General features: G+C 45.8%; 3 protein-coding genes across 4 annotated transcripts in view; all 3 read left to right on the top strand.

Moving 5' to 3' along the window:
- LOC134932609 (ankyrin repeat and SOCS box protein 15-like) overlaps positions 1-3,150 on the top strand; it is a 107,010-nt gene extending 103,860 nt beyond the window's left edge. The window contains exon 9 of one of the 2 annotated variants that reach the window (XM_063927174.1): positions 2,070-3,150. In XM_063927174.1, the coding sequence (XP_063783244.1) occupies positions 2,070-2,799 (730 nt within the window). In that variant the 3' untranslated portion in view covers positions 2,800-3,150. The remainder of the gene's footprint in view (positions 1-2,069) is intronic. The other variant, XM_063927175.1, reaches the window with a different exon arrangement.
- A 755-nt stretch (positions 3,151-3,905) lies between these two features.
- Positions 3,906-6,372, top strand: LOC134934597 (ankyrin repeat and SOCS box protein 15-like). The gene is made up of 2 exons (XM_063929999.1): positions 3,906-3,958; positions 5,277-6,372. Exons 1-2 carry the CDS (start codon positions 3,906-3,908, stop codon positions 6,031-6,033), a joined length of 810 nt encoding a protein of 269 aa, XP_063786069.1. The 3' UTR covers positions 6,034-6,372.
- Positions 6,373-7,140: 768 nt separating this feature from the next.
- The window catches only part of LOC134934596 (ankyrin repeat and SOCS box protein 15-like), a 29,819-nt gene continuing 10,189 nt past the window's right edge, over positions 7,141-26,770 (top strand). The window contains exons 1-3 of the mRNA XM_063929998.1: positions 7,141-7,193; positions 8,512-9,109; positions 26,031-26,184. Coding sequence (XP_063786068.1) covers positions 7,141-7,193; positions 8,512-9,109; positions 26,031-26,184 — 805 coding nt within the window. The remainder of the gene's footprint in view (positions 7,194-8,511; positions 9,110-26,030; positions 26,185-26,770) is intronic.

The raw sequence follows: 26,770 nt of genomic DNA, 5'->3' as shown, positions 1-26,770 counted from the left end.
TGGTCGGGATCTCACCTGCACATGCACCAGAGGATACGTCTGTCACCGAAAGCCAGAATTTCTCTCCTGTGGTGGCTACAAATGCCTCACCTTCTCGAGGGCCGCAGGTTCCGGATTCAGACCTGGATCCTTCTAACCACGGATGCAAGTCTCAGAGGTTGGTCACCCAATGGGAAAACTTCCAAGGAAGGTGCTCAAGTCTGGAATCCATCCTTCCAATAAACATTCTGGAACTAAGAGCCGTGTACAACGGTCTTCTACAAGCGGCCCATCTTCTGCAAGATCAGACCATTCAGGTGCAGTCAGACAATGTAACGATGGTGGCTTACATAGACCGACAAGGTGGAACGAAGAGCAGAGCTGCAATGGCAGAGGTGACACAGATCCTCCTCTGGGCAGAAAAGCACATGACGGCGCTGTCAGCAATCTTCGTTCTGGGGAGTGGACAACTTGGAAGCGGACTTCCTCAGCAGACACGATCTCCATCCAGGGGAGTGGGGCCTCCATCCGGAGGTGTTCGCAGAGGTGACAAGTCTTTGGGGTGTACCTCACATAGACATGATGGCATCCTGCCTCAACAAGAAGCTTCACGGGTGCTGTTTCAGGTCGAGAGACCCACAGGCAGTGGCAGTGGACGCACTGGTGATTCCGTGGGTGTTCAAGTCAGTGTATGTGTTCCCTCCACTTCCACTCATCCCAAGGATTCTCAAACTTATCAAAAGATCAAGAGTTCAGGAGATCCTCATTGCTCCAGACTGGCCAAGAAGGGCTTGGTAAGCAGATCTTCTGGAGTAACTGCTGGAGGATCCGAGGCCTCTTCCTCTTCAAGAGGACCTTCTGCAACAGGGGCCGTTCGCTTATCAAGACTTACCATGGCTACGTTTGATGGCATGGAGGTTGAACGCCAAATTTTAGCTAGGAAAGGCATTCCGAATAAGGTTATTCCTACCCTAATAGAAGCTAGGAAAGGAGTAACGTCTAAACATTACCATCGAATTTGGAAAAAGTATGTGTCTTGGTGTGAGTCTAAGAAGTTTCCTACGGTGGAGTTTCAATATGGGCGGTTACTCCTCTTCCTGCTAGCAGGTGTGGATGTGGGCCTGCATTTGGGCTCCATTAAAGTCCAGATTTCGGCCTTGTCCATTTTTTTTCCAGAAACAATTGGTTTCCCTCCCTGAGGTTCAGACTTTCTTGAAAGGGGTTTTGCACATCCAACCTCCCTTTGTGCCTCCTACAGCACCTTGGGATCTTAACGTGGTGTTGCAGTTCCTGGAATCGGATTGGTTTGAGCCTTTACAGGAGGTTGAAGTCAAGTTTCTTACTTGGAAGGCGGTCACACTGTTGGCATTAGAATCTGCTAGACGTGTGTCAGAACTGGGGGTATTATCCTGCAAGAGCCCCTACTTGATTTTTCATGAAGATAGAGCTGAGCTCAGGACGCATCAGCAGTTTCTTCCGAGGGTTGTGTCGGCTTTTCATATCAACCAACCTATTGTGGTGCCAGTGGCTACTGACTCCTCAATTACCTCAAAGTCCTTGGATGTTGTGAGGGCTTTGAAGATTTATGTGAAGAGAACTTCTTGTCACAGAAAGTCGGACTCTCTGTTTGTCCTTTATGATCCCAAGGTTGGGTATCCTGCTTCTAAGCAGACCATTTCTCGCTGGATCAGGTTCACTATCCAGCATGCTTATTCTATGGCAGGATTGCCGTGTCCAAAATCTGTTAACTAGCTGGTTAGCTTGGTTTTCTGTTGTGATGTGTGAGCTGGTGTGAATCTCACCACTATCTATGTAATTCCTTCTCTCGAAGTATGTCCGTCTCCTCGGGCAGAGTTTATAGACTGAGTCTGATAGGAGGGGCATAGAGGGAGGAGTCAGCCCACACTATTAAACTCTTAAAGTGCCCATGGCTCCCAAGGGACCCGTCTATACCCCATTGTACTAATGTGGACCCCAGCATCCTCTACGGACTACGAGAAAAGGATTTACCGGTAGGTAATTAAAATCCTATTTTCTGCTTATGTTGTTGTTTTACTTTGAAGATTAACCCTATATATACTTTCCTATAGTGCTTTAAGGTACCTTATTCCTGTAACATCGCAACATGGAATCAAAAGAAGTGGGTTAAGTCCCATCCATTCTGCAACAGATGGACAAAGTGTGCAGTGCTTGGAGCTATTAATTGAAAATGGCTTTGATGTCAATGAACTTTTGGCTGAACATATGTCTGAAAACTATGGTGATAAAAGGAAAACAGCGTTATTTTTTGCCGTCTCCAACAAAGATGTTCTGTGCACTGAGATGTTATTAAAAGCTGGTGCTAATCCAAACATAGACCCTCTAAACTGTCTCCTTGTGGCTGTGCGATCCAGGAACCATGAAATAGTGAGGCTGCTGTTAGCTCATAATGCTGATGTCAACTGCTATTTCATGCTTGTGAATGACACTCATTTCCCTAGTGCAATACAGTACGCCCTCAATGATGAAATCATGCTACGCTTATTGTTAAATAACGGATACCAGGTTGAAAGGTGTTTTGATTGCCTACATGGGGACATTTATGGTGGCTCATTCATATGGTCAACCTCCGAAGAAGAAGTGCTACCAGGCTGGACATCGTGTGTTATAAAAGACAGCCCTGTGAGTATAATTTTCAATTCGCAAAACTGCCGCTTTAAAATTGCCATTGCAGCTTTGGTCCTGCTGTGCACCTTAATTAGTGCACAGGCAGAAGGGAAGACTTGGGTGAGTAAAGGTGTTCAGAGCTGGGTGGAGATAAAGGTGGTCATTCCGAGTTGATCGCAGCCAGCAACTTTTTGCTGCTGCTGTGATCAACTAGTCCACGCCTATGGGTGTATTTTAGCTTAGCAGGGCTGCGATCGCTTGTGCGGATCCGCCCAGGAATGCCTTCTTCCTGTCAATCTTCTTGCAGTCGGCTCTGCGACCACTTTCTTCATAGGACGCGACGTAAACCGACGACCCCCGTTGCCGGGCAACGATGCGCGTGCACAGTGCGTACTCCACGCATGCGCATTCTAGACCTGTTTGCACTGCAGCAACAAACCGCTGTACAGATAGGTCCTCGCTCATCCGACCTGCAATTGCTAATAATCTGTGGTTGTGTGCCGCAAGTAGACTTATAAGCACGTGCGACCCATTCATGGGCAAACCAAGCATGAAGTCAAAGGAATTGTCTGTAGACCTCCAAAACAGGATTGCCTTGAAGCACAAATCTGGAAAGGGGAGAAGGGCCCTAGACAGGGAGGTGACCAAGAACCCGATGGTCACTCTGTCAGAGCTACAGCATTCCTCTGTGGAGAGAGGAGAACCTTCCAGAAGGACAACCATCTCTGCAGAAATCCACCAATCAGGCCTGTATGGTAGAGTGGCCAGATGGAAGCCACTCCTTAGTAAAAAGCACATGGCAGCCCGCCTGGAGTTTGCCTTAATGCACCTAAACGATTCTCAGACCATGATAAAAAAAATACTCTGTTCTGATGAGACAAAGATTGAACTCTTTGGCGTCATTTTTGGTGGAAACCAGGCACCGCTAATCACCAGGCCAATACCATCCCTACAATGAAGCATGATGGTGGCAGCATCATGCTGTGGGGATGTTTTTCAGCATCAGGGACTGGGAGACTAGTCAGGATAGAGGGAAAGATGAATGCAGCAATGTACAGAGACATCCTGGATGAAACCTGCTCCAGAGCGCTCTTGACATCAGACTGGGGTGATGGTTCATCTTTCAGCAGGGCAACGACCCTATGCACACAGCCAAGATATCAAAGGAGTGGCTTTAGGACAACTCTATTAATGTTCTTAAGTGGCCCAGCCAGAGTCCAGACTTGAATCTGACTGAACATCTCTGGAGAGATCTAATAAATGGCTTTGCATCCAACCTGATGGAGCTTGAGACGTGCTGCAAAGAGGAATGGGTGAAACTGCCCAAAGATAGGTGTGCCAAGCTTGTGGCATCATATTCAAAAAGACTAGAGGCTGTAATTGCTGCCAAATGTGCATCAACAAAGTATTGAGCAAAGGCTGTGAATACTTATGTACATGTGATTTCTTAGTTTTTTTATTTTTAATAAATTTACAAAAATCACAAAAAAACGTTTTTCATGTTGTCATTATGGGGTATTCTGTGTAGCATTTTGAGGGGAAAATGATTTATTCCATTTTGGAATAAGGCTGTAACATAACAAAATGTGGAAAAATGTAAGCGCTGTGAATACTTTCCGGATGCACTGTATAAGCCAGGATAAAAACTGACAAGTGCTAGCACATACATTGGGTACCTGTTGTGGGCCTCCTGGCTCTATTTAGTCCACTCTTTAGGTTATGCAGGGGTTAGTGCCTGTGCTGCAGATGGTTAAAAAAAATGTTTTCCTTCCACCAGTTTCCTGATAGGCAACCGGTTTGCATAGTTACAAGGTTGGGTATCCTGCTTCTAAGCAGACGGTTTCTCGCTGAACCAGGTTCACTATCCAGCATGCTTATTCTACGGCAGGATTGCCGTGTCCAAAATCAGTTAAGGCCCATTCTACTCGTAAGGTGGGTTCTTCCTGGGTGGCTGCCCGGGGTGTCTCGGCTTTACAGCTTTGCCGATCGGCTACTTGGTCAGGGTCGAACATGTTTGCTAAGTTCTACAGGTTCGATACTGTGGCCTCTGAGGACCTTAAGTTTGGTCAATCAGTTCAGCAGGAGTCTCCAGTCTCTCCCTCCTGTACTGGGAGCTTTGGTACATCCCAATGGTACTAATGTGGACGTAAGAGAAAATAGGATTTTAATTACCTGCTGGTAAATCCTTTTCTCGTAGTCCGTAGAGGATGCTGGGCGCCCGCCCAGCGCTTCGGTTTCCTGCAGTTGTTACTTGGTTCAGTACTGCCTTGTTATTTGGTTAAGTACTGCATTGTTACTTGGTTAAATAATATTGTTCAGCCGTTGCTGACTTAATTCAAGCTGGTTAGCTTGGTTTTCTGTTGTGATGTGTGAGCTGGTGTGAATCTCACCACTATCTGTGTAATTCCTTCTCTCGAAGTATGTCTGTCTCCTCGGGCAGAGTTTATAGACTGAGTCTGGTAGGAGGGGCATAGAGGGAGGAGCCAGCCCACACTATTAAACTCTTAAAGTGCCCATGGCTCCCAAGGGACCCGTCTATACCCCATTGTACTAATGTGGACCCCAGCATCCTCTACGGACTACGAGAAAAGGATTTACCGGTAGGTAATTAAAATTCTATTTTCTGCTTATGTTGTTGTTTTACTTTGAAGATTAACCCTATATATACTTTCCTATAGTGCTTTAAGGTACCTTATTCCTGTAACATCGCAACATGGAATCAAAAGAAGTGGATTAAGTCCCATCCATTCTGCAACAGATGGACAAAGTGTGCAGTGCTTGGAGCTATTAATTGAAAATGGCTTTGATGTCAATGAACTTTTGGCTGAACATATGTCTGAAAACTATGGTGATAAAAGGAAAACAGCGTTATTTTTTGCCGTCTCCAACAAAGATGTTCTGTGCACTGAGATGTTATTAAAAGCTGGTGCTAATCCAAACATAGACCCTCTAAACTGTCTCCTTGTGGCTGTGCGATCCAGGAACCATGAAATAGTGAGGCTGCTGTTAGCTCATAATGCTGATGTCAACTGCTATTTCATGCTTGTGAATGACACTCATTTCCCTAGTGCAATACAGTACGCCCTCAATGATGAAATCATGCTACGCTTATTGTTAAATAACGGATACCAGGTTGAAAGGTGTTTTGATTGCCTACATGGGGACATTTATGGTGGCTCATTCATATGGTCAACCTCCGAAGAAGAAGTGCTACCAGGCTGGACATCGTGTGTTATAAAAGACAGCCCTGTGAGTATAATTTTCAATTCGCAAAACTGCCGCTTTAAAATTGCCATTGCAGCTTTGGTCCTGCTGTGCACCTTAATTAGTGCACAGGCAGAAGGGAAGACTTGGGTGAGTAAAGGTGTTCAGAGCTGGGTGGAGATAAAGGTGGTCATTCCGAGTTGATCGCAGCCAGCAACTTTTTGCTGCTGCTGTGATCAACTAGTCCACGCCTATGGGTGTATTTTAGCTTAGCAGGGCTGCGATCGCTTGTGCGGATCCGCCCAGGAATGCCTTCTTCCTGTCAATCTTCTTGCAGTCGGCTCTGCGACCACTTTCTTGATAGGACGCGACGTAAACCGACGACCCCCGTTGCCGGGCAACAATGCGCGTGCACAGTGCGTACTCCACGCATGCGCATTCTAGACCTGTTTGCACTGCAGCAACAAACCGCTGTACAGATAGGTCCTCGCTCATCCGACCTGCAATTGCTAATAATCTGTGGTTGTGTGCCGCAAGTAGACTTATAAGCACGTGCGACCCATTCATGGGCAAACCAAGCATGAAGTCAAAGGAATTGTCTGTAGACCTCCAAAACAGGATTGCCTTGAAGCACAAATCTGGAAAGGGGGAGAAGGGCCCTAGACAGGGAGGTGACCAAGAACCCGATGGTCACTCTGTCAGAGCTACAGCATTCCTCTGTGGAGAGAGGAGAACCTTCCAGAAGGACAACCATCTCTGCAGAAATCCACCAATCAGGCCTGTATGGTAGAGTGGCCAGATGGAAGCCACTCCTTAGTAAAAAGCACATGGCAGCCCGCCTGGAGTTTGCCTTAATGCACCTAAACGATTCTCAGACCATGATAAAAAAAATACTCTGTTCTGATGAGACAAAGATTGAACTCTTTGGCGTCATTTTTGGTGGAAACCAGGCACCGCTAATCACCAGGCCAATACCATCCCTACAATGAAGCATGATGGTGGCAGCATCATGCTGTGGGGATGTTTTTCAGCATCAGGGACTGGGAGACTAGTCAGGATAGAGGGAAAGATGAATGCAGCAATGTACAGAGACATCCTGGATGAAACCTGCTCCAGAGCGCTCTTGACATCAGACTGGGGTGATGGTTCATCTTTCAGCAGGGCAACGACCCTATGCACACAGCCAAGATATCAAAGGAGTGGCTTTAGGACAACTCTATTAATGTTCTTAAGTGGCCCAGCCAGAGTCCAGACTTGAATCTGACTGAACATCTCTGGAGAGATCTAATAAATGGCTTTGCATCCAACCTGATGGAGCTTGAGACGTGCTGCAAAGAGGAATGGGTGAAACTGCCCAAAGATAGGTGTGCCAAGCTTGTGGCATCATATTCAAAAAGACTAGAGGCTGTAATTGCTGCCAAATGTGCATCAACAAAGTATTGAGCAAAGGCTGTGAATACTTATGTACATGTGATTTCTTAGTTTTTTTATTTTTAATAAATTTACAAAAATCACAAAAAAACGTTTTTCATGTTGTCATTATGGGGTATTGTGTGTAGCATTTTGAGGGGAAAATGATTTATTCCATTTTGGAATAAGGCTGTAACATAACAAAATGTGGAAAAATGTAAGCGCTGTGAATACTTTCCGGATGCACTGTATAAGCCAGGATAAAAACTGACAAGTGCTAGCACATACATTGGGTACCTGTTGTGGGCCTCCTGGCTCTATTTAGTCCACTCTTTAGGTTATGCAGGGGTTAGTGCCTGTGCTGCAGATGGTTAAAAAAAATGTTTTCCTTCCACCAGTTTCCTGATAGGCAACCGGTTTGCATAGTTACAAGGTTGGGTATCCTGCTTCTAAGCAGACGGTTTCTCGCTGAACCAGGTTCACTATCCAGCATGCTTATTCTACGGCAGGATTGCCGTGTCCAAAATCAGTTAAGGCCCATTCTACTCGTAAGGTGGGTTCTTCCTGGGTGGCTGCCCGGGGTGTCTCGGCTTTACAGCTTTGCCGATCGGCTACTTGGTCAGGGTCGAACATGTTTGCTAAGTTCTACAGGTTCGATACTGTGGCCTCTGAGGACCTTAAGTTTGGTCAATCAGTTCAGCAGGAGTCTCCAGTCTCTCCCTCCTGTACTGGGAGCTTTGGTACATCCCAATGGTACTAATGTGGACGTAAGAGAAAATAGGATTTTAATTACCTGCTGGTAAATCCTTTTCTCGTAGTCCGTAGAGGATGCTGGGCGCCCGCCCAGCGCTTCGGTTTCCTGCAGTTGTTACTTGGTTCAGTACTGCCTTGTTATTTGGTTAAGTACTGCATTGTTACTTGGTTAAATAATATTGTTCAGCCGTTGCTGACTTAATTCAAGCTGGTTAGCTTGGTTTTCTGTTGTGATGTGTGAGCTGGTGTGAATCTCACCACTATCTGTGTAATTCCTTCTCTCGAAGTATGTCTGTCTCCTCGGGCAGAGTTTATAGACTGAGTCTGGTAGGAGGGGCATAGAGGGAGGAGCCAGCCCACACTATTAAACTCTTAAAGTGCCCATGGCTCCCAAGGGACCCGTCTATACCCCATTGTACTAATGTGGACCCCAGCATCCTCTACGGACTACGAGAAAAGGCTTTACCGGTAGGTAATTAAAATCCTATTTTCAGCTTATGTTGTTGTTTTACTTTGAAGATTAACCCTATATATACTTTCCTATAGTGCTTTAAGGTACCTTATTCCTGTAACATCGCAACATGGAATCAAAAGAAGTGGATTAAGTCCCATCCATTCTGCAACAGATGGACAAAGTGTGCAGTGCTTGGAGCTATTAATTGAAAATGGCTTTGATGTCAATGAACTTTTGGCTGAACATATGTCTGAAAACTATGGTGATAAAAGGAAAACAGCGTTATTTTTTGCCGTCTCCAACAAAGATGTTCTGTGCACTGAGATGTTATTAAAAGCTGGTGCTAATCCAAACATAGACCCTCTAAACTGTCTCCTTGTGGCTGTGCGATCCAGGAACCATGAAATAGTGAGGCTGCTGTTAGCTCATAATGCTGATGTCAACTGCTATTTCATGCTTGTGAATGACACTCATTTCCCTAGTGCAATACAGTACGCCCTCAATGATGAAATCATGCTACGCTTATTGTTAAATAATGGATACCAGGTTGAAAGGTGTTTTGATTGCCTACATGGGGACATTTATGGTGGCTCATTCATATGGTCAACCTCCGAAGAAGAAGTGCTACCAGACTGGACATCGTGTGTTATAAAAGACAGCCCTGTGAGTATAATTTTCAATTCGCAAAACTGCCGCTTTACAATTGCCATTGCAGCTTTGGTCCTGCTGTGCACCTTAATTAGTGCACAGGCAGAAGGGAAGACTTGGATGAGTAAAGGTGTTCAGAGCTGGGTGGAGCTAAGGTGTAATAGTATGCTTTAATCAACATAGAACAGTTTCCATGCACTGTGCACTGTGGAACTTATAAATAATTACTTAAAAAAACAGTTTTCCCTGCAAATTTTTTGCATTTTATTAAAGATACTGCAGTATCAAAAATATGTACAGATAGGTCCTCGCTCATCCGACCCACAATTGCTAATAATCTGTGGTTGTGTGCCGCAAGTAGACTTATAAGCACGTGCGACCCATTCATGGCCAAACCAAGCATGAAGTCAAAGTAATTGTTTGTAGACCTCCAAAACAGGATTGTCTCGAAGCACAAATCTGGGAAGGGGGAGAAGGGCCCTAGACAGGGAGGTGACCAAGAACCCGATGGTCACTCTGTCAGAGCCACAGCATTTCTCTGTGGAGAGAGGAGAACCTCCCAGAAGGACAACCATCTCTGCAGCAATCCACCAATCAGAACTGTATGGTAGAGTGGCCAGACGGAAGCTACTCCTTAGTAAAAAGCACATGGCAGCCCGCCTGGAGTTGGCCAAAATGCACCTGAAGGACTCTCAGACCATGATTAAAAAAAATTCTCTGTTCTGATGAGACAAAGATTGAACTCTTTGGAGTGAATGCCAGGCATCATGTTTGGTGGAAACCAGGCACCGCTAATCACCAGTCCAATACCATCCCTGATGTCAGGCCCGGCCCGCCCATTTCGCGGGGTACGCGCACAGGTAAGGCACCACAGTGAAGAAGGCTCCGACAGCCTGGACCACCACGCTCTATCATGGCGCGCCTCTCCTGCCTGCCATCCTGCGGCTGCCGCTCAGTCTGGCCTCCGGCAGTGACGGCGGAGTGTATAACTCAAATCAGGTGCCGGTTCGTTAGCCAATCAGAGCTCGCGGACCGGCACCTGATTTGAGATATACACGCTGCCGTCACCGCCGGAGACCAGACTGAGAGGCAGTGCGGCAGGCAGGAGAAGCGCACGCTGCGCTCTCTACACAGCAAAACGGTGAGCAGCACTGTGGGGGCATATATGGCACTGTGGAGGCATATGTGGCACTGTGGGGGCATATCTGTATCTGGCACTGTGGGGCCATATCTGTATCTGGCACTGTGGGGTCATGTGTGGCACTGTGGGGGCATATCTGGCACTGTGGGCACATAGCACTGTGGAGGCATATCTGTATCTGGCACTGTGGGGTCATATCGGCACTGTGGGGGCATATCTGGCACTGTGGGAACATGGCACTGTGGTGGCATATCTGTATCTGGCACTGTGGGGTTATATGTGGCACTGTGGGGGCATATCTAGCACTGTGGGCACATGGCAATGTGGGGGCATATCTGTATCTGGCACTGTGGGGTCATATGTGGCACTGTGGGGGCATATCTAGCACTGTGGGCACATGGCAATGTGGGGGCATATCTGTATTTGGCACTGTGGGGTCATATGTGGCACTGTGGGGGCATATGTGGCACTGTGGGGGCATATCTAGCACTGTGGGCACATCGCAATGTGGGGGCATATCTGTATCTGGCAGTGTGGGGTCATATGTGGCACTGTATGGGCATATCTAGCACTGTGGGCACATGGCAATGTGGGGGCATATCTGTATCTGGCATCGTGAGGTCATATGTGGCACTGTGGGGTCATATGTGGCACTGTGGGCACGTGGAACTGTGGGGACATATCTGTATCTGGCACTGTGGGGTCATATGTGACACTGTGGGGGCATATCTAGCACTGTGGGCACATGGCAATGTGGGGGCATATCTGTATCTGGCACTGTGGGGACATATGTGGCACTGTGGGGGCATATCTAGCACTGTGGGCACATGCAATGTGGGGGCATATATGTATCTGGTACTGTGGGGGCATATGTGGCACTGTGGGGCATATCTAGCACTGTGCGCACATGGCAATGTGGGGGCATATCCGTATCTAGCACTGTGGGCACATCGCAATGTGGGGGCATATCTGTATCTGGCAGTGTGGGGTCATACGTGGCACTGTATGGGCATATCTAGCACTGTGGGCACATGGCAATGTGGGGGCATATCTCTATCTGGCACTGTGAGGTCATATGTGGCACTGTGGGGTCATATGTGGCACTGTGGGCACGTGGAACTGTGGGGACATATCTGTAACTGGCACTGTGGGGTCATATGTGGCACTGTGGAGTCATATGTGGCACTGTGGGCACATGGTAATGTGGGGGCATATTTGTATCTGGCAGTGTGGGGTCATATGTGGCACTGTGGGGGCATATCTAGCACTGTGGGCACATGGCAATGTGGGGGCATATCTGTATCTGGCACTGTGAGGTCATATGTGGCACTGTGGGGTCATATGTGGCACTGTGGGCACATGGCACTGTGGGGGCATATCTGTATCTGGCACTGTAGGGTCATATGTGGCACTGTGGGGGCAAATCTGGCACTGTGGGCACATGACACCCACTATCTTCCTGTGACCCCAGCCTCATCAGTCACCCACTATCTCCATCACCTCTGCCACCCAGTCACGCCCTTTTTGTCAGCGTCCGGAGTCTTACCGGTACGCTGGGGCCGCGGGGCTGGCTTCTCAGGTGGCGTGCGGGCAGCGGCTGAGGTGGGCTGCTGCGTCGGGTCCGAGGGCAGCAATAGCGGCGGTGGGGGGTCCGCTTGTGGCGGCGGGTCGCTCTTGCTGAGTTGTTGCTAGGAGACCAGGGGCAGTGAGCTGTGTGGCTATGCAGAGAGGTCTGCATTACAGGGTGCCGCCATGTTGGAGACCAAGTTTGAGGCATAGTTCTTGTTTCCTGTTTCGTCCAGCCAATCCAGGGGAAGTTCTCCCTATAAAAGGGGGCTGGTTTAGGACAGGGACGCCAGTGCTTCAAGTTACAACCCTGTTGTAGGTGCTTTAGCTTGTGCTCCCAGGATTCTTGCCGTATTCTGGTTACTCCTGACCCTGCTTGGCCGGTTCTCTGTTGCTACTGCAGCCCTGCCGTTCCTAGCCTGCTGCTGCCTGTGGAAGCGCTCCTGGAAAACCCGGTCCAGTAAGACTCTTTTGGCACAGTCGGTCCCGGGTCTTCTGCCTCGTCTTTCAAGCCACAGTCCTTTGTCTCCAGCCACGTCTTTAACCACCATCCACAGTTCCGCAGTTCATAATCTACAGCCTCGTCTTTCAAGCCACAGTTCACAGTTCTTTGTGTCCAGCCACGTCTCTAACCACTATTCACAGTTCCGCAGTTCATTATTCACTACCTCGTCTTTCAAGCCACAACCCGCAGTTCTTTGTCTACAACTACGTCTTTAAGTCATCGTTCACCAGCCACAGTTCTCTACCTCAGCCCTGTCCATAAGAACTACAATCCACTGACTCTTAGCTCTGCCTATGTTCTTCATTGCCCCTTATCCCATGAGAAGGAACTATATCCAACCCCCTCGTCTCGTTCATCCACAGCCAACTACCTCCTTGGGCAAGTCTCAGCTGCTGGATCCTCAAACCTCGCTAGTTGTGACAGTAAGCACTGGCCCAATGGATTCGACGGGGAATCAGGCCTCAGGAAGTGATTCAACTGCAGATATCTGGTCTTGCTTAAGTAAGCAGGAGGCCACGCAATCTCAAATTGGGCAGTTCATGCAGAATATGTCCGAACGTCTCTATTCTCTCTGTGTTTCCATGACGGCCCTTCAAGTATCTACAGCTGCTCCCACATTAGCACCTCCGGTCCCGCTTCCTCCTGTACCAGTACCACTTCCACGGTATCATTTGCCATCTCCCAGTAAGTTTGATGGGAATCCAAAACAATGCCGCGGGTTTCTTAATCAGTGTGAAATCCTGTTCGAACTACAGTCGGCCAACTTCCCATCAGCACAAACCAAAGTAGCCTATATAATTTCTTTACTTACCGGGCAAGCGTTGGAATGTGCTTCACCTTTATGGAAGAGGATGGATCCCATCCTGTCTAACTATTCAGAATTCGTGGCCACCTTTCGAAGAATCTTCGATGAACCGGGCAGGACTTCTGCCGCCTCATTGGAGATCCTGCGCCTGCGTCAAGGAACACGTACGGTCAGTCAGTACGTGATCCAGTTTCGTACTCTCTCCTCAGAACTGAACTGGAACGAGGAGGCTCTCATTGCAGCTTTCTGGAGCGGTCTCTCCGAAAAGATCAAAGATGACCTCGCAACTCAGGACGTACCTGATAAGTTGGATAAATTAATTTCCTTATGCAATAAATTAGACCTGAGGTACAGAGAACGCTGTATGGAGAGATCGCGGTCAGATCGTCCTAAGCCTAGAGTTGTTCTTCCACCAACACCATCATCACCAACTATTGAAGAACCCATGCAGATCAATCGTTCCCGTCTCTCCAACGAAGAACGTCAGAGACGGCGACAAGGGAACCTCTGCTTGTATTGTGGAGCATCTGATCACTTTGTTAAATCTTGCAATCTACGTCCGGGAAACGCCCGCTCCTAGCTTGTGCTGGAGAGGTCAAACTAGGAGAATTCTCAGAATTACATACCAAGAAAGTCTGTCTTGTTAACCCACCTGGAGCTCCCTTCTTCCTCTCTTCTCATCCCTGCACTACTCGACTCCGGAGCCGCCGAAAGCTTAATTACATCAGCTCTGGTGAAACGATCTGGAATACAAACGGTCCGTTTGGATCGTACCATTTCTATTACTGCGGTGGATGGAAGTCATATTCCTGAGGGTATTATATCCTTTCGTACTATTACTCTCAAGATGAAGGTCGGCGTTCTTCATTCAGAAAAAATCTCTTTCCTTGTAATTCCTAAAGCCTCTCATGAACTGATCCTCCATGATTTCCATGGTTATTAAGTCACAATCCCCACATAGACTGGAAAACTACGGATGTTCTCTCTTGGGGACGAGACTGCTTCCAGAACTGTTTGCCTTCAGTAAGACCCCTCTGTTCTTCCAGCCCTTCCAGCCTTCCTGTGGAATACCAAGCCTTTCAAGATGTTTTCAGTAAACATGGGGCGGACACATTGCCTCCGCATCGCACTTGGGATTGCCCCATTGATCTGGTACCAGGCAAGTCTCCTCCCCGAGGTCGAATCTATCCTCTCTCACTCCCTGAGACACAGGCCATGTCGGAGTATATCCGGGAGAACTTGGATAAAGGGTTCATCAGTTCTTCCACCTCTCTGGCCGGGGTGGGGTTTTGTTTCGTCAAAAAGAAGGATGGGGGTCTGCGGCCCTATATTGACTATAGAGGTCTCAACGACATAACAATTAAGAACAGATATCCGTTTCCTCTAATTCTAGAACTGTTCGACCGTGTTAAAGGAGCTACTGTATTCACTAAGCTGGACTTACGGGGGGCCTACAATCTTAAACGTATTCTCCCAGGTGACGAATGGAAGACGGCATTTAATACCCGCGATGGCCATTGCGAATACCTGGTAATGCCCTTTGGCCTATGTAACGCCCCAGCCGTCTTTCAAGAATTTGTTAATGAAATCTTCAGAGACCTCCTCTATGACTGCTTGGTGGTGTATTTGGATGACATCCTTATCTTTTCCAGGGATCTGAAGACCCATCGAGAACAAGTCAAAGAAGTTCTAACTCGTTTACGGCGGAATAAATTTTTCTGTAAGTTAGAGAAGTGCACCTTCGAAGTACCCACGATTCCATTCCTTGGTTACATCCTCTCAGGGCAGAAGTTACGGATGGACCCCGCTAAAGTCCAGGCGATTGTTATGCACACCAGTGCCTGCAGGAATGTACTGGTGTTTGAACTGTTATGCACACCAAATGGACTCACAGACAGACTGGGGAATATGACATAACGTACACAGAAGGTGATAGGGTAACAAAATACACACAAAGTGAACAGAGAAGCCCAGAGGCTAAGGAACTGGGTATCTCCCTAGTATAAGAAATGCTCAGATGGGAAAAGCAAGATGTTGTGTTTTAATACATAGAGAACCCGAAATGCTGTTGCTAAGGGCAACAGCAAAACCCTGAAGGGTTACCAACGGGTGTGGCAGTAAACTCCTTGGTCAGAGATGGAATGATAGACACAAGGAGAGTCTCCACAATCCTAATTCTCACTTGCAGTGCACAGGTTCAGCTTACTGCCACTAAACTGACCCCTGACACCTAGCACAGTGAGACAGGATTAGACAGGCAAGTCTTAGAATACAGCCGCAAACTTGCTAAGTTCACAGAGTAGTAACAGAACCCCAGCAAGCTAAACGACTGACTCCAGTCTTACTGCTAGGTCTGGATTGGCAGAGTGTAATACCAAATCCCCAGGCCTATTTGCAGTAAGCAACAAACAAATACAAAGCTACACAGTACTGGCTAACTTTCAGAAACTGACTAACCAACAAAGATTCAGCAGCATCTGTTTAAACTGGAAAGAGTCCTTATAAAGCAGGTGCTGTCCACGCCCCACTCAGACCTCACAGACTGTGAGCACAAAAACCAGCACCGGATCCCCTGCCGTGCACAGAGCCTATAACCACTGCACAGCAAAAGACCCGAACCGGAGTATCAGCTGCGCTCAGGTTACTCCGCTAGCACTTGTCTCCCGGTTGCCATGACGACGTGGCAGCACAGGGCAGGAGACCCTAACAGCGATTCAGGATTGGTCGCTTCCAGCTACCCTTAAGGGAGTTCAACGTTTCCTGGGGTTCGCTAACTTCTACCGTAGATTTATTCAGAACTATTCTTCTGTCATAGCTCAAATAACTGCATTAACTAGGAAAGGAGCTGATCCTGCCAAGTGGTCTCTGGAGGCTTTGGAAGCCTTTTCACCTTTAAAGGAGGCCTTCATGACCGCCCCTGTTCTTCGACAACCCGATCTCAGCCATCCATTCCTGGTGGAGGTTGACGCCTCTAATGTAGGAGTAAGAGCAGCATTATCCCAGCTCTTCGAGGACAAGAATGTCCATCCTTGTGCGTTCTTCTCGCGAAGATTCTCCCCCGCTGAACAGAATTACTCTATTGGGGAACAAGAATTACTGGCAATTAAGTTAGCCTTTGAGGAGTGGAGGTATTTGTTGGAGGGAGCTCAGCATCCAATCTCGGTAACCACGGATCACAAGAACCTCCTGTATCTACAGTCAGCTCGATGTCTGAACCCGCGCCAAGTAAGATGGGCACTCTTCTTTACCCATTTCAACTTTAAACTTAGTTACCGACCAGGTTCCCGCAACAAAAAGGCAGATGCATTATCCCGTTCCCTAAGTTCTGAAGAACCCTCTGATCGTTCAAAGGAACAATTCATCTTGGAATCCACCTCTTTTTCAGCAACTAATACCTCTCCACTTCCTCCTCCGGGAAAAATCTTCGTTGCACCAAATCTTCGCAAGAAACTGCTTACATGGGCTCACTCCTCCTCCTTCATGGGCCATGCGGGTGGTCATAAAATGCTCAAATTCATTCAGCGCTCCTATTGGTGGACTCATCTCAGGACTGACGTTCAGGAATTCATGGCTGCCTGTCCAAAGTGTGCCCAGCATAAAAGTCCCAAAGGTCTTCCAGCCGGGTTACTCCATCCATTGCCTGTGCCGCAAAGACCATGGACGCATATTTCTATGGACTTTATTACTGATTTGCCTGCGTCTGGCGGACGGAATACCATATGGGTCATAGTTGACCGGTTCTCTAAAATGGCACACTTCGTTCCACTGGCTGGTCTTCCATCAGCATCCCAGTTGGCAAAATTATTCATAGCAGAGATCTTCCGACTCCATGGTCTGCCGCAAGAAATCATGTCTGATAGAGGTCCTCAGTTTGTGGCCAAGTTTTGGAGATCCCTATGTACAGCTCTCGTGTGAACCTGAATTTCTCCTCAGGATATCATCCCCAAACGGATGGTCAAACAGAGAGAGTGAACCAGGACCTGGAGACATTTCTGCGTTTATTCATGTCCTCTCAGGACGACTGGCTGGACCCATTCGCAGAATTTGCCCATAACAATCTCTATCACTCTGCCACAAAATCTTCTCCATTTTTCATTAATTATGGTTTTCATCCGAAAGTTCCTGACTTCCAACCTCTGCCTACGCTCAAGGTCCCTGCCGCAGAATCAGCACTTCGACAATTTACTAAAACCTGGAGACAAATTCACAAGGCCTTACTCAAGACATCCAAGAAGTATAAGACCTACGCAGATCTGCAGCGAAAAGCTGTACCAAGTCTTAAAGTGGGAGATTGGGTTTGGGTTTCCACACGTAACCTAAGATTGAAGGTTCCTACTAAAAAGCTCCCAGATTTATTGGGCCCTACCCAATCAAAAAAGTTTTAAATCCTGTGGCCTACAAAGTGAAGTTACCTCCGCATTTGAGAATCCCTAATGCATTTCATATTTCTCTCTTAAAACCGTTGGTACTTAATCGATTCAGAGCTGCTCTGCCTAAACACCTGAGATCCAATCAGCACAAGGAGACGAATTTGAGATTCACAAGATCCTCGACTCCCGCAGACTATATGGTCGCCTCCAGTACCTTGTTGATTGGAAGGGATATGGACCAGAGGAAAGGTCTTGGGTAGAAGCAGAAGACGTCCATGCTCCAAGACTTCTTCGGACATTTCATGCCAAGTTTCCAACTAAACCATACAGGTGTCCGGAGTCCACCCGCAAAGGGGGGGTACTGTAAGCGTCCGGAGTCTTACTGGTACGCTGGGGCCGTGGGGCTGGCTTCTCAGGCGGCGTGCGGGCAGCGGCTGAGGTGGGCTGATGCGCCGGGTCCGAGGGCAGCAGTAGCGGCGGTCAGGGTGCCTGCTCGTGGTGGAGGGACACCGCTGCAGTGGGTTGCTCTTGCTGAGCCGTTGCTAGGAGACCAGGGGCAGTGAGCTGTGTGGCTATGCAAAAAGGTCTGCATTATTGGGCGCCGCCATGTTGGAGACCAAGTTTGAGGCATAGTTCTTGTTTCATGTTTCTTCCAGCCAATCCAGGGGAAGTTCTCCCTATAAAAGGGGGCTGGTTTAGGATAGGGACGCCAGTGCTTCAAGTTACAACCCTTTTGTAGGTGCTTTAGCCTGTGCTCCCAGGATTCTTGCTGTATTCTGGTTACTCCTGACCCTGCTTGGCCGGTTCTCTGTTGCTGCTGCAGCCCTGCCGTTCCTAGCCTGCTGCTGCCTGTGGAAGCGCTCCTGGAAAACCCGGTCCAGTAAGACTCTTTTGGCACGGTCGGTCCCGGGTCTTCTGCCTCGTCTTTCAAGCCACAGTCCAAAGTCCTTTGTCTCCAGCCACGTCTTTAACCACCATCCACAGTTCCGCAGTTCATAATCTACAGCCTCGTCTTTCAAGCCACAGTCCACAGTCCTTTGTCTCCAGCCACGTCTCTAACCACTAGTCACAGTTCCGCAGTTCATTATTCACAACCTCGTCTTTCAAGCCACAACCCGCAGTTCTTTGTCGACAACTACGTCTTTAAGTCATCGTTCACCAGCCACAGTTCTCTACCTCATCCCTGTCCATAAGAACTACAATCCACTGACTCTTAGCTCCGCCTACGTTCTTCATTGCCCCTTATCCCATGAGAAGGAACTATATGCAACCCCCTCGTTTCGTTCATCCACAGCCAACTACCTCCTCGGGCAAGTCTCAGCTTCCGGATCCTCAAACCTCGCTAGTCGTGACACTTTCTCCCTGTCACTGACAATCTCCCTGGACCCCTGGGGGTACTATTGTGTGGCCATGCCCCTTCCTTGTGAGACCACACCTCTTTTAAAATTTGATCCCATCAAGGGGCGCTAAATTCTAAATTCGCTTACCAAATAAATTAAGCTCGGGCCGGCCCTGCCTGCAGTGAAGCATGATGGTGGCAGCATCATGCTGTGGGGATGTTTTTCAGCAGCAGGAACTGGGAGACTAGTCAGGATAGAGGGAAAGATGAATGCAGCAATGTACAGAGACATCCTGGATGAAACCTTCTCCAGAGCGCTCTTGACATCAGACTGTGATGATGGTTCATCTTTCAGCAGGACAACGACCCTAAGCACACAACCAAGATATCAAAGGAGTGGCTTCAGGACAACTCTATTAATGTCCTTAAGTGGCCCAGCCAGAGCCCAGACTTGAATCCAATTGAACATCTCTGGAGAGATCTAATAAATGTCTGTGCACCGACGCTTCCCATCCAACCTGATGGAGCTTGAGAGGTGCTGCAAAGAGAAATGGGTGAAACTGCCCAAAGATAGGTGTGCCAAGCTTGTGGCATCATATACTAAAAGACTAGAGGCTGTAATTGCTGCCAAAGGTGCATCAACAAAGTATTGAGCATAGTCTGTGAATACTTATGTACATGTGATTTCTTAGTTTTTTTATTATTAATAAATTTGCAAAAATCACAAAAAAAAAATTTTTCACGCTGTCATTATGGAGTATTGTGGGGGTCATTCCGAGTTGTTCGCTCGCAAGCTGTTTTTAGCATCTTTACACACGCTAAGCCGCCGCCTACTGGGAGTGAATCTTAGCATCTTAAAATTGCGAACGAAAGATTCTCAAAATTGCGATTACACACCTCTTAGCAGTTTCTGAGTAGCTTCAACCTTACTCGGCATCTGCGATCAGTTCAGTGCTTGACGTTCCTGGGTTGACGTCATTAACACACCCAGCGTTCGCCCAGACACTCCTCCGTTTCTCCAGCCACTCCCGCGTTTTTCCCAGAAACGGTAGCGTTTTTCCGCACACACCCATAAAACGGCCAGTTTCCGCCCAGAAACACCCACTTCCTGTCAATCACACTACGATCACCAGAACGAAGAAAAAGCCGTGAGTAAAATTCCTAACTGAATAGCAAATTTACTTGGCGCAGTCGCACTGCGGACATTGCGCATGCGCACTAAGCGGAAAATCGCTGCGATGCGAAAAAAATTACTGAGCGAACAACTCGGAATGACCCCCCGTGTGTAGAATTTTGAGGGAGGAAATGATTTATTCCATTTTGGAATAAGGCTGTAACATAACAAAATGTGGATAAACTGAAGCACTGTGAATACTTTCTGGATGCACTGTATAAGTCAGGATAATAACTGACAAGTGCTAGCACATACGTTGGCTACATGTTGTGGGCCTCCTGGCTCTATTTAGTCCACTCTTTAGGTTATGCAGGGGTTAGTGCCTGTGCTGCAGATGGTTAAAAAAAATGTTTTCCTTCCACCAGTTTCCTGATAGGCAACCGGTTTGCATAGTTACCAGTTTTGGTGCTGCTTCATTGCTTTGTACAGGAACAGTCCCTGCTCCTATCTGGCTGCTGCAAACATTTTACTTATTTCCCAGCCCGGTGGGTCCCGATCAGTGTTTGCTGTGCTGTGTTATGTTGGGTATAGGATAACATGTTGGCGGACTCAAGGTCACACAGACAGAGCGGCTGTTTTAGGTAAGTATACACACTTACAGATCGGCCACTAGATATGTTGGCCTGATGTCACAGCTGGGTGGGTATTTGAATTTACAAGCCCAGCTGTGTTGGCGATAGCTGACTAATACTTAGTCTTTTACTTGACCATGCCTCAAGTGGTGGTTTACCTTTGACTGCCACTGTAAGTACTTGATTTTTCAGATGGACTGCAGTTTGGACTGTTTTTGCCCAGAATCTCTAATCCAGACTTGCATCTCTTAACATAGTCTGTGCCACTTGGTTTACTTGCTCTGCACTTCTGTTATAACTTGTGGCACATTAAGCATTTGTACTGGCTTTTTGGGTTTCATGCCCTTTGACAGCAGAATAGAATTCTCAGCATTGGTCTGTACAGGTATAAGCTCCTGAAACTGTAGTAGTGTGGCCCATACAATCTCTGTTGATAGCTTAGTAGCACAAGACTGCAAAGCCACTATTAGGATATCATAATCTGGCGTAAGGTTTTGTAGCATCACCATTGCAATCTCCTCATCATCTACTTGGACACATAGTGAAGTTACTTTCTGAGAGATAGACAGCATTTTGTCTTCATCAGTGGCTATTAAACTAGGTACTCAGGACCCCAACAGTTCACATTTTACAGGTCATCTAGCAGGTGCACATGTGTATTCATTACTAACTGGCACATTTAAAAGATCCACAGGTGGAGCTACTGTAATTAGTTCACTTATGATTTTGTGAGGAGACCTGGAACATGAACTGTTTGTTCCTTAGTTATTTGTAAGGATATCCTTATGTACAGTATATCCCAAGCTTGTATAAATTGCTCTACTATATTAGCCTCTACTACCTCTGATGGGCGGATATTCCACTTGTCCACTACCCTTTCTATGAACTGATTTTTCCTCAAATATCCACTTAACTTACCTCCCTCCAGTTTCAGTGCACGTCCGTCTGTTCTAATATTTCTCTTCTTTTGGAGAATGTTTCCCTCCTGTATATTGTTAACCCTTGATAAATTTAAAAAGTTTCTATCATGTCCCCCCTTTCCCTTCTCTGCTGCAGACTATACATATTAAGATCTTTTAGTCTTTCCGGGTAAGTTTTGTGATGTAGGCCGTGTACCATTTTAGTTGCCCTTCTTTGTACAGTCTAATGTATTTATATCCTTCTGGAGATATGGGCTCAAGAACTAAGAACAGTATTGAAGATGAGGCCGTACCAATGACCTATACATTGGCATAATTACTTTTTTCCTACTACTGATTCCTCTCGATCTGCAACCAAGCATCTGACTAACCTTTCTCATTGCTTTGTTACATTGCTTACCTGCTTTTAAGTTACCTGAAATAGTGACTCCTAGATCCATTTCCTCCTCAGCAGTTTCCATTATAGCACCGTTAATTCTATATTTAGCCTTTGGGTATTTGAGACCCAAGTGCATGATTTTTAATTTTTTGGTATTAAACTGTAGTTGCCATGGTCTTGCCCATTCCTCTAGTCTACCTAGATCATCAATCATGTATTTTATGTCTATCCTGTTGCATACCTTTGTGTCATCTGTAAAAGGGCATACTTTCCCTTCAGTACTATTTGCAATGTCACCAATAAATATATTCAAAAGCACTGGTTCAGGTACTCCACTGGTAACATTTACATCCTGTGAATGCATTCCAATTACTACAAACCTCTGTTTTCTATCCTGCAACCAAGGTCTTATCCATTCAACCATCTTAGAATCCAATACCAAGCTTTCAAGTTTATTTACCAGTTTATGATGTGGGGCAGTCTCAAAAGCCTTACTAAAGTCTAGATAAGCTACCTCTATGGCTCCCTCCATGAGCTATCAATTAAGTCAGCCAGTGACAAAAGTCATTAATATTTGTTTGACATGATCTTCCCCAAGTAAATCCATGCTGTTTGGGATACTTAAGTCTCTGGATTTGAAATACAGTATTCTACAGCTCTATCTTTTTAGAGTAATTCCATCAATTTCCCTACTACTTCTGTAAGTAGTAGTGTAGTTGCTTGCATCTGGTAGGTAGTTGCTTGCATCTTTCTTGCTTCCACTTTTGTGCAATGGGACTACATGCACTCTTTTCCAGTTTTCTGGAATTACTCCTGTAGCTAGTAACTGGTTGAATAATTCTATAAATAGTGTTACCGGCACCGCTTTAATAATTTTTAGTATCCTTGTTTGTATCCTATCAGGTCCCATTGATTTATCCACTTTCAGTTTTTAGAGTTCTGCTATGGCCTGATCCTCTGTAAATGTATTTGTGTCTACCTCATTTTCATGAGTATACTTGCAACCTAACTCTGGTCCCTTTCCCTCTCTTTTGGTAGTGTTATTTTGTCTCCTCAAAAAGACTTTCAGTGGGGAATTAAGTTGCCAGTGAATCCCTTTGCCCGTCCATATCTGTGTGGCAGCCACCACACTGTACAGCAGTGGGATCTTGCACAAAAGTGTTTGCTGCCTTATAGGGCAGCGAGCACTTTTGTGCAAATTGGGCATTCGCCCTTCCAGGTGAAGGGTGCAAGAAGCCATTTAAATGCTGTGGCAATGGCAATTTGCACCCTTTACTCAGAATTGAATTCCCCTCTCACTCATTCTTTAGTCTTGTTATGCCTCCTTTTGGTTTTTTTCTTTCACTTATACACCTAAAAAGAAGTTTTGCCCACTTTACCTACTAACTGGGTCATTCTCTCTTCAACTTGTGCCTTTGCAGATTTGATTACCTTCTTAGCCTCCTTCTGTCTAAGAGGATATATCTCTTTGTCTTCATTATTCTGAGTCTGCTTATATTTCTTAAAGGCCATCTTTTTCCTTTCACAATACTTGATGCTGCTTTCGCAAATCACACTGGCTTCCTTTTTCCTTGTGGTTTTTCCAACTTTTTTTATACAAAGGTATGTTGGTTTTAGTATAGTACTTTTATATTTTCCCACCGCTCCTGTACTCCTTTCAAGGTCCTTCACTCTGCCAAAGAATCACTTACACATTTTCCTTGTGCTTTTCCTAACTTTTTTGATACAAAGGTATGTTGCTTTTAGTATTGCACATTTTATTTTCCCACCGCTCCTGCACTCCTTTCAAGGCTCTTAACTCTGTTAAACAATCACTTACACATTTTCCTATCTCTACAAAGTCAGCCTTCCTAAAATCTATCACTTTTTTTTCTGTGGGATCAGTCATTCTCTGTCTTGAAAATTACTGCTTGATGGTCATTGGATCTTAGGTTCTCCACCACATTTAAGTCAGATATTCTGCCACCATTTGTAAGTATTATGTCTAATATTGCGGCTTTATAAGTAAACTCCCACACCAATTTCTGGAATTCAGAATGTCCCTACTTCTAGTGGAACTTGCAACAGATACCTCCCAGTTTACAACTACCATGATTACCTGAAACCATGATACCTCCCAAGTCTCCCATGACTATTACCTATCCTTTTAATGCCATTTTACTAATGTCCTACAATAGGTTCCTGTAAAGTTAGTTTTCCTGACCTGGTGGTCTGTAGATGATGAATATAATAATAATAATCATCATCATAATTTTATTTATAAAGCGTTTTTCTTCTGCAGGACTCAAAGTTGCTTTACAGACATTCAAAACATAGGATTTAGAATTACCACAAGTACAAAACTACACCGAAATAATTAAGAACAAAAACCTTGACAACACAATAAGCATAATTGCAGGGTTAGGTGCAGACATTTTGGACAATAACTTCCATGATTTGTCCATTCCACCCACAAAATGTACCAGATGAGGCAGCCATCTTGGGTGCACTATGTAGGATTACCCTGAGTGGAATAGGTTACACCTAGAAGAGATAACACAAAATGGGTGGTTGTAGCATACTAATGCTAGGAATAGATCACCCCAATATGAAGAATGACTTTCTCCCCTGTTTCTTAGGTCACCAAAAGGACCTCAGTTTTTCTTCAATACTTTGTATTAAAGTAGTATTTATGTTTTTGTTTTTTTTACAAATATTGCTCCCCCATCATGTACAGATGTTTTCCAGTGGATAATGGAATATACATGTTCCACAGATAAACTTATTGTCCCCATAGCTTTGTCTAAATCATCTGTTAGATTTATCCCCTGGATCTCTGGTCTGGTCTGGTCTGGTCTGGATCTGTGGTGATCCACAGGTTTTCCATCTTTAACTGCATCTCCATGGCAAACTTCCATTAGGACCCAGTTTTCTGTGCCCATTAGTTTAATTAAGCTCATACTAGCCTATACACTACATTTTTCCTTGTATGAATAAAGGATTTTTCTATACTCACTCAGATAATGCTATTTCATGCTACTGAACCATTTCTTCATTCTATTGTTGATCTTGACACACTGGTGCCTGGGTCAATAACCTATTTGCAGATCCTATGATAGTAATAGGTGTGTGATGGAGGTTACTCCACGTGTCAGATAACCAAGGATTGGTTTATTAACCAGTAGAAGCGGGTGCAGAATAACACAGGGTAAATGCCGTATGCATCAGGTATAGGTGCAGGCAGAAGCTTATGAGGTTAATGCTGGTTGCTGTAGTATACCTTTGTGCACATATATATAGTGGTGGCAGCCGGATGTATTTAATGTATAGCAGTGGTGACACAGTGTTTTTTTGTGTGTCTGTAAAGTCTCCATTAATGGAGGTACTCAGGGGCATGTCCTACACACTGGGATACTGAAAATGAGAAGAACATGCATGCACAGTAGCACACTTGCCAGGTCGCACCTCAAGCAGTTTGGGTCCTAGTGCACAGAGGATTTAGAGAGAGAGACATCATACAGAGCATCCTCTCCAAGAATTATCACCTAATAGCAGCTTGGTTTCCCCTCCTCAACTGAACTATCACAGCCATTTAGAATTAAGTCCAGAACTGAAAATTTCACTAAAATGCTGATGTATGCTGGATTTATCATAGGTACACTAGCGTTCACATTGATGAGTTCTACATAAATGATGCCCAGACTGCACTCCCATTAAGTCCAAGCAGTAGGGAATTGTGGGCTGTACTTGAGGGGGTGCAATTACACTTATCAATATTAATAATAAGGAGGAGTCCACTCTCAGATAATAGGGTCAAGCAATTTGCATCATTTGGCACCAAACCCTACAAATTGCTATGAGGATGCCCCCTGCTCTCCTCCCCCTTCCATCCTACCCATTTCACTAGAAAGTGGACAGGAAGACTCAAAAATCTGAGGGTATTACTATTACTGAGCAGTCCATGAGAGTTGGTAGGTGTGAGTGCAATGCATCCATATACTTAGATGAGACAGCTGCAGGCTCACCCTGACATACATGTAATGCACCAAAAACAACACACACATTCAGATGAGGGAGGATGGAAGGTTCACCTTAATGTCTATCAATTTAAGGACTGAACCAAAACTTTATCAGTAATTATGTAATATTGAATTTGTTTTCACCTTCATGTTATTGTTTCATTCAGTTTTGTGATTTCATCACTGTATCCTGGATGAAGCATTTGGTTGGAAAAGTCATTCGAGTATTAGTGGACTACATGGATTATGTTCCAATTTGCACAAAATTGAAAGCTGTACTTGAAGTTCAAAAAGAGTGGACTGAGATCCAGGAGATTATAGGTGAAAGAACTTAAAATTATTGTGTATATTTTTTAGTACAGTGTCTTGATGAACAGCAATTGGTTTTACATAATTGCCAACATGTAATCTGCTATTAATTTCAATAGGACACATAAAACACCTGAAATATATATGAAATTCTAGCACAAGTGAATTAAACCATCTATGGTGTCTAAGGAACTATTACAGTTATAGACATCATTATGATATGCAAACATCCATAGAGTGGGTGAAAGAGCATGACACCTACTTTGACTCAACTCGCAATGGATATTTAGGCTGAAGACCATGACCCCCATGGATCATAATAACAAAATAGTTGTATAGGTCTATAATAATTAATCCTGTGTTGTAATAGTCCCTTAGAGACCACTGGCAGGATGTAATGTCGCCCGAGTACCGCGGCTGTGCGGTACTTGGATGTTTTTTTAAAGGGGCAATCACTTACAAGCCTAAACCATGCCTTGTAAGTGATTGCCCCCTTAAAAAAAAGTCAGAGTTCGGTCGCGATCCCGCACGGCCGCCGGACTCGGGCGGCATTACAATCCGCCGCATAGTTGGTTTAATTCACTTATACTAGTATACC

The sequence above is a fragment of the Pseudophryne corroboree genome, chromosome 6 (assembly GCF_028390025.1).
Source record: "Pseudophryne corroboree isolate aPseCor3 chromosome 6, aPseCor3.hap2, whole genome shotgun sequence".
Lineage (NCBI taxonomy): Eukaryota > Metazoa > Chordata > Amphibia > Anura > Myobatrachidae > Pseudophryne > Pseudophryne corroboree.
Note: the sequence above shows the minus strand (reverse complement) of the source record. Positions and strands in the feature narration are given on the sequence as shown.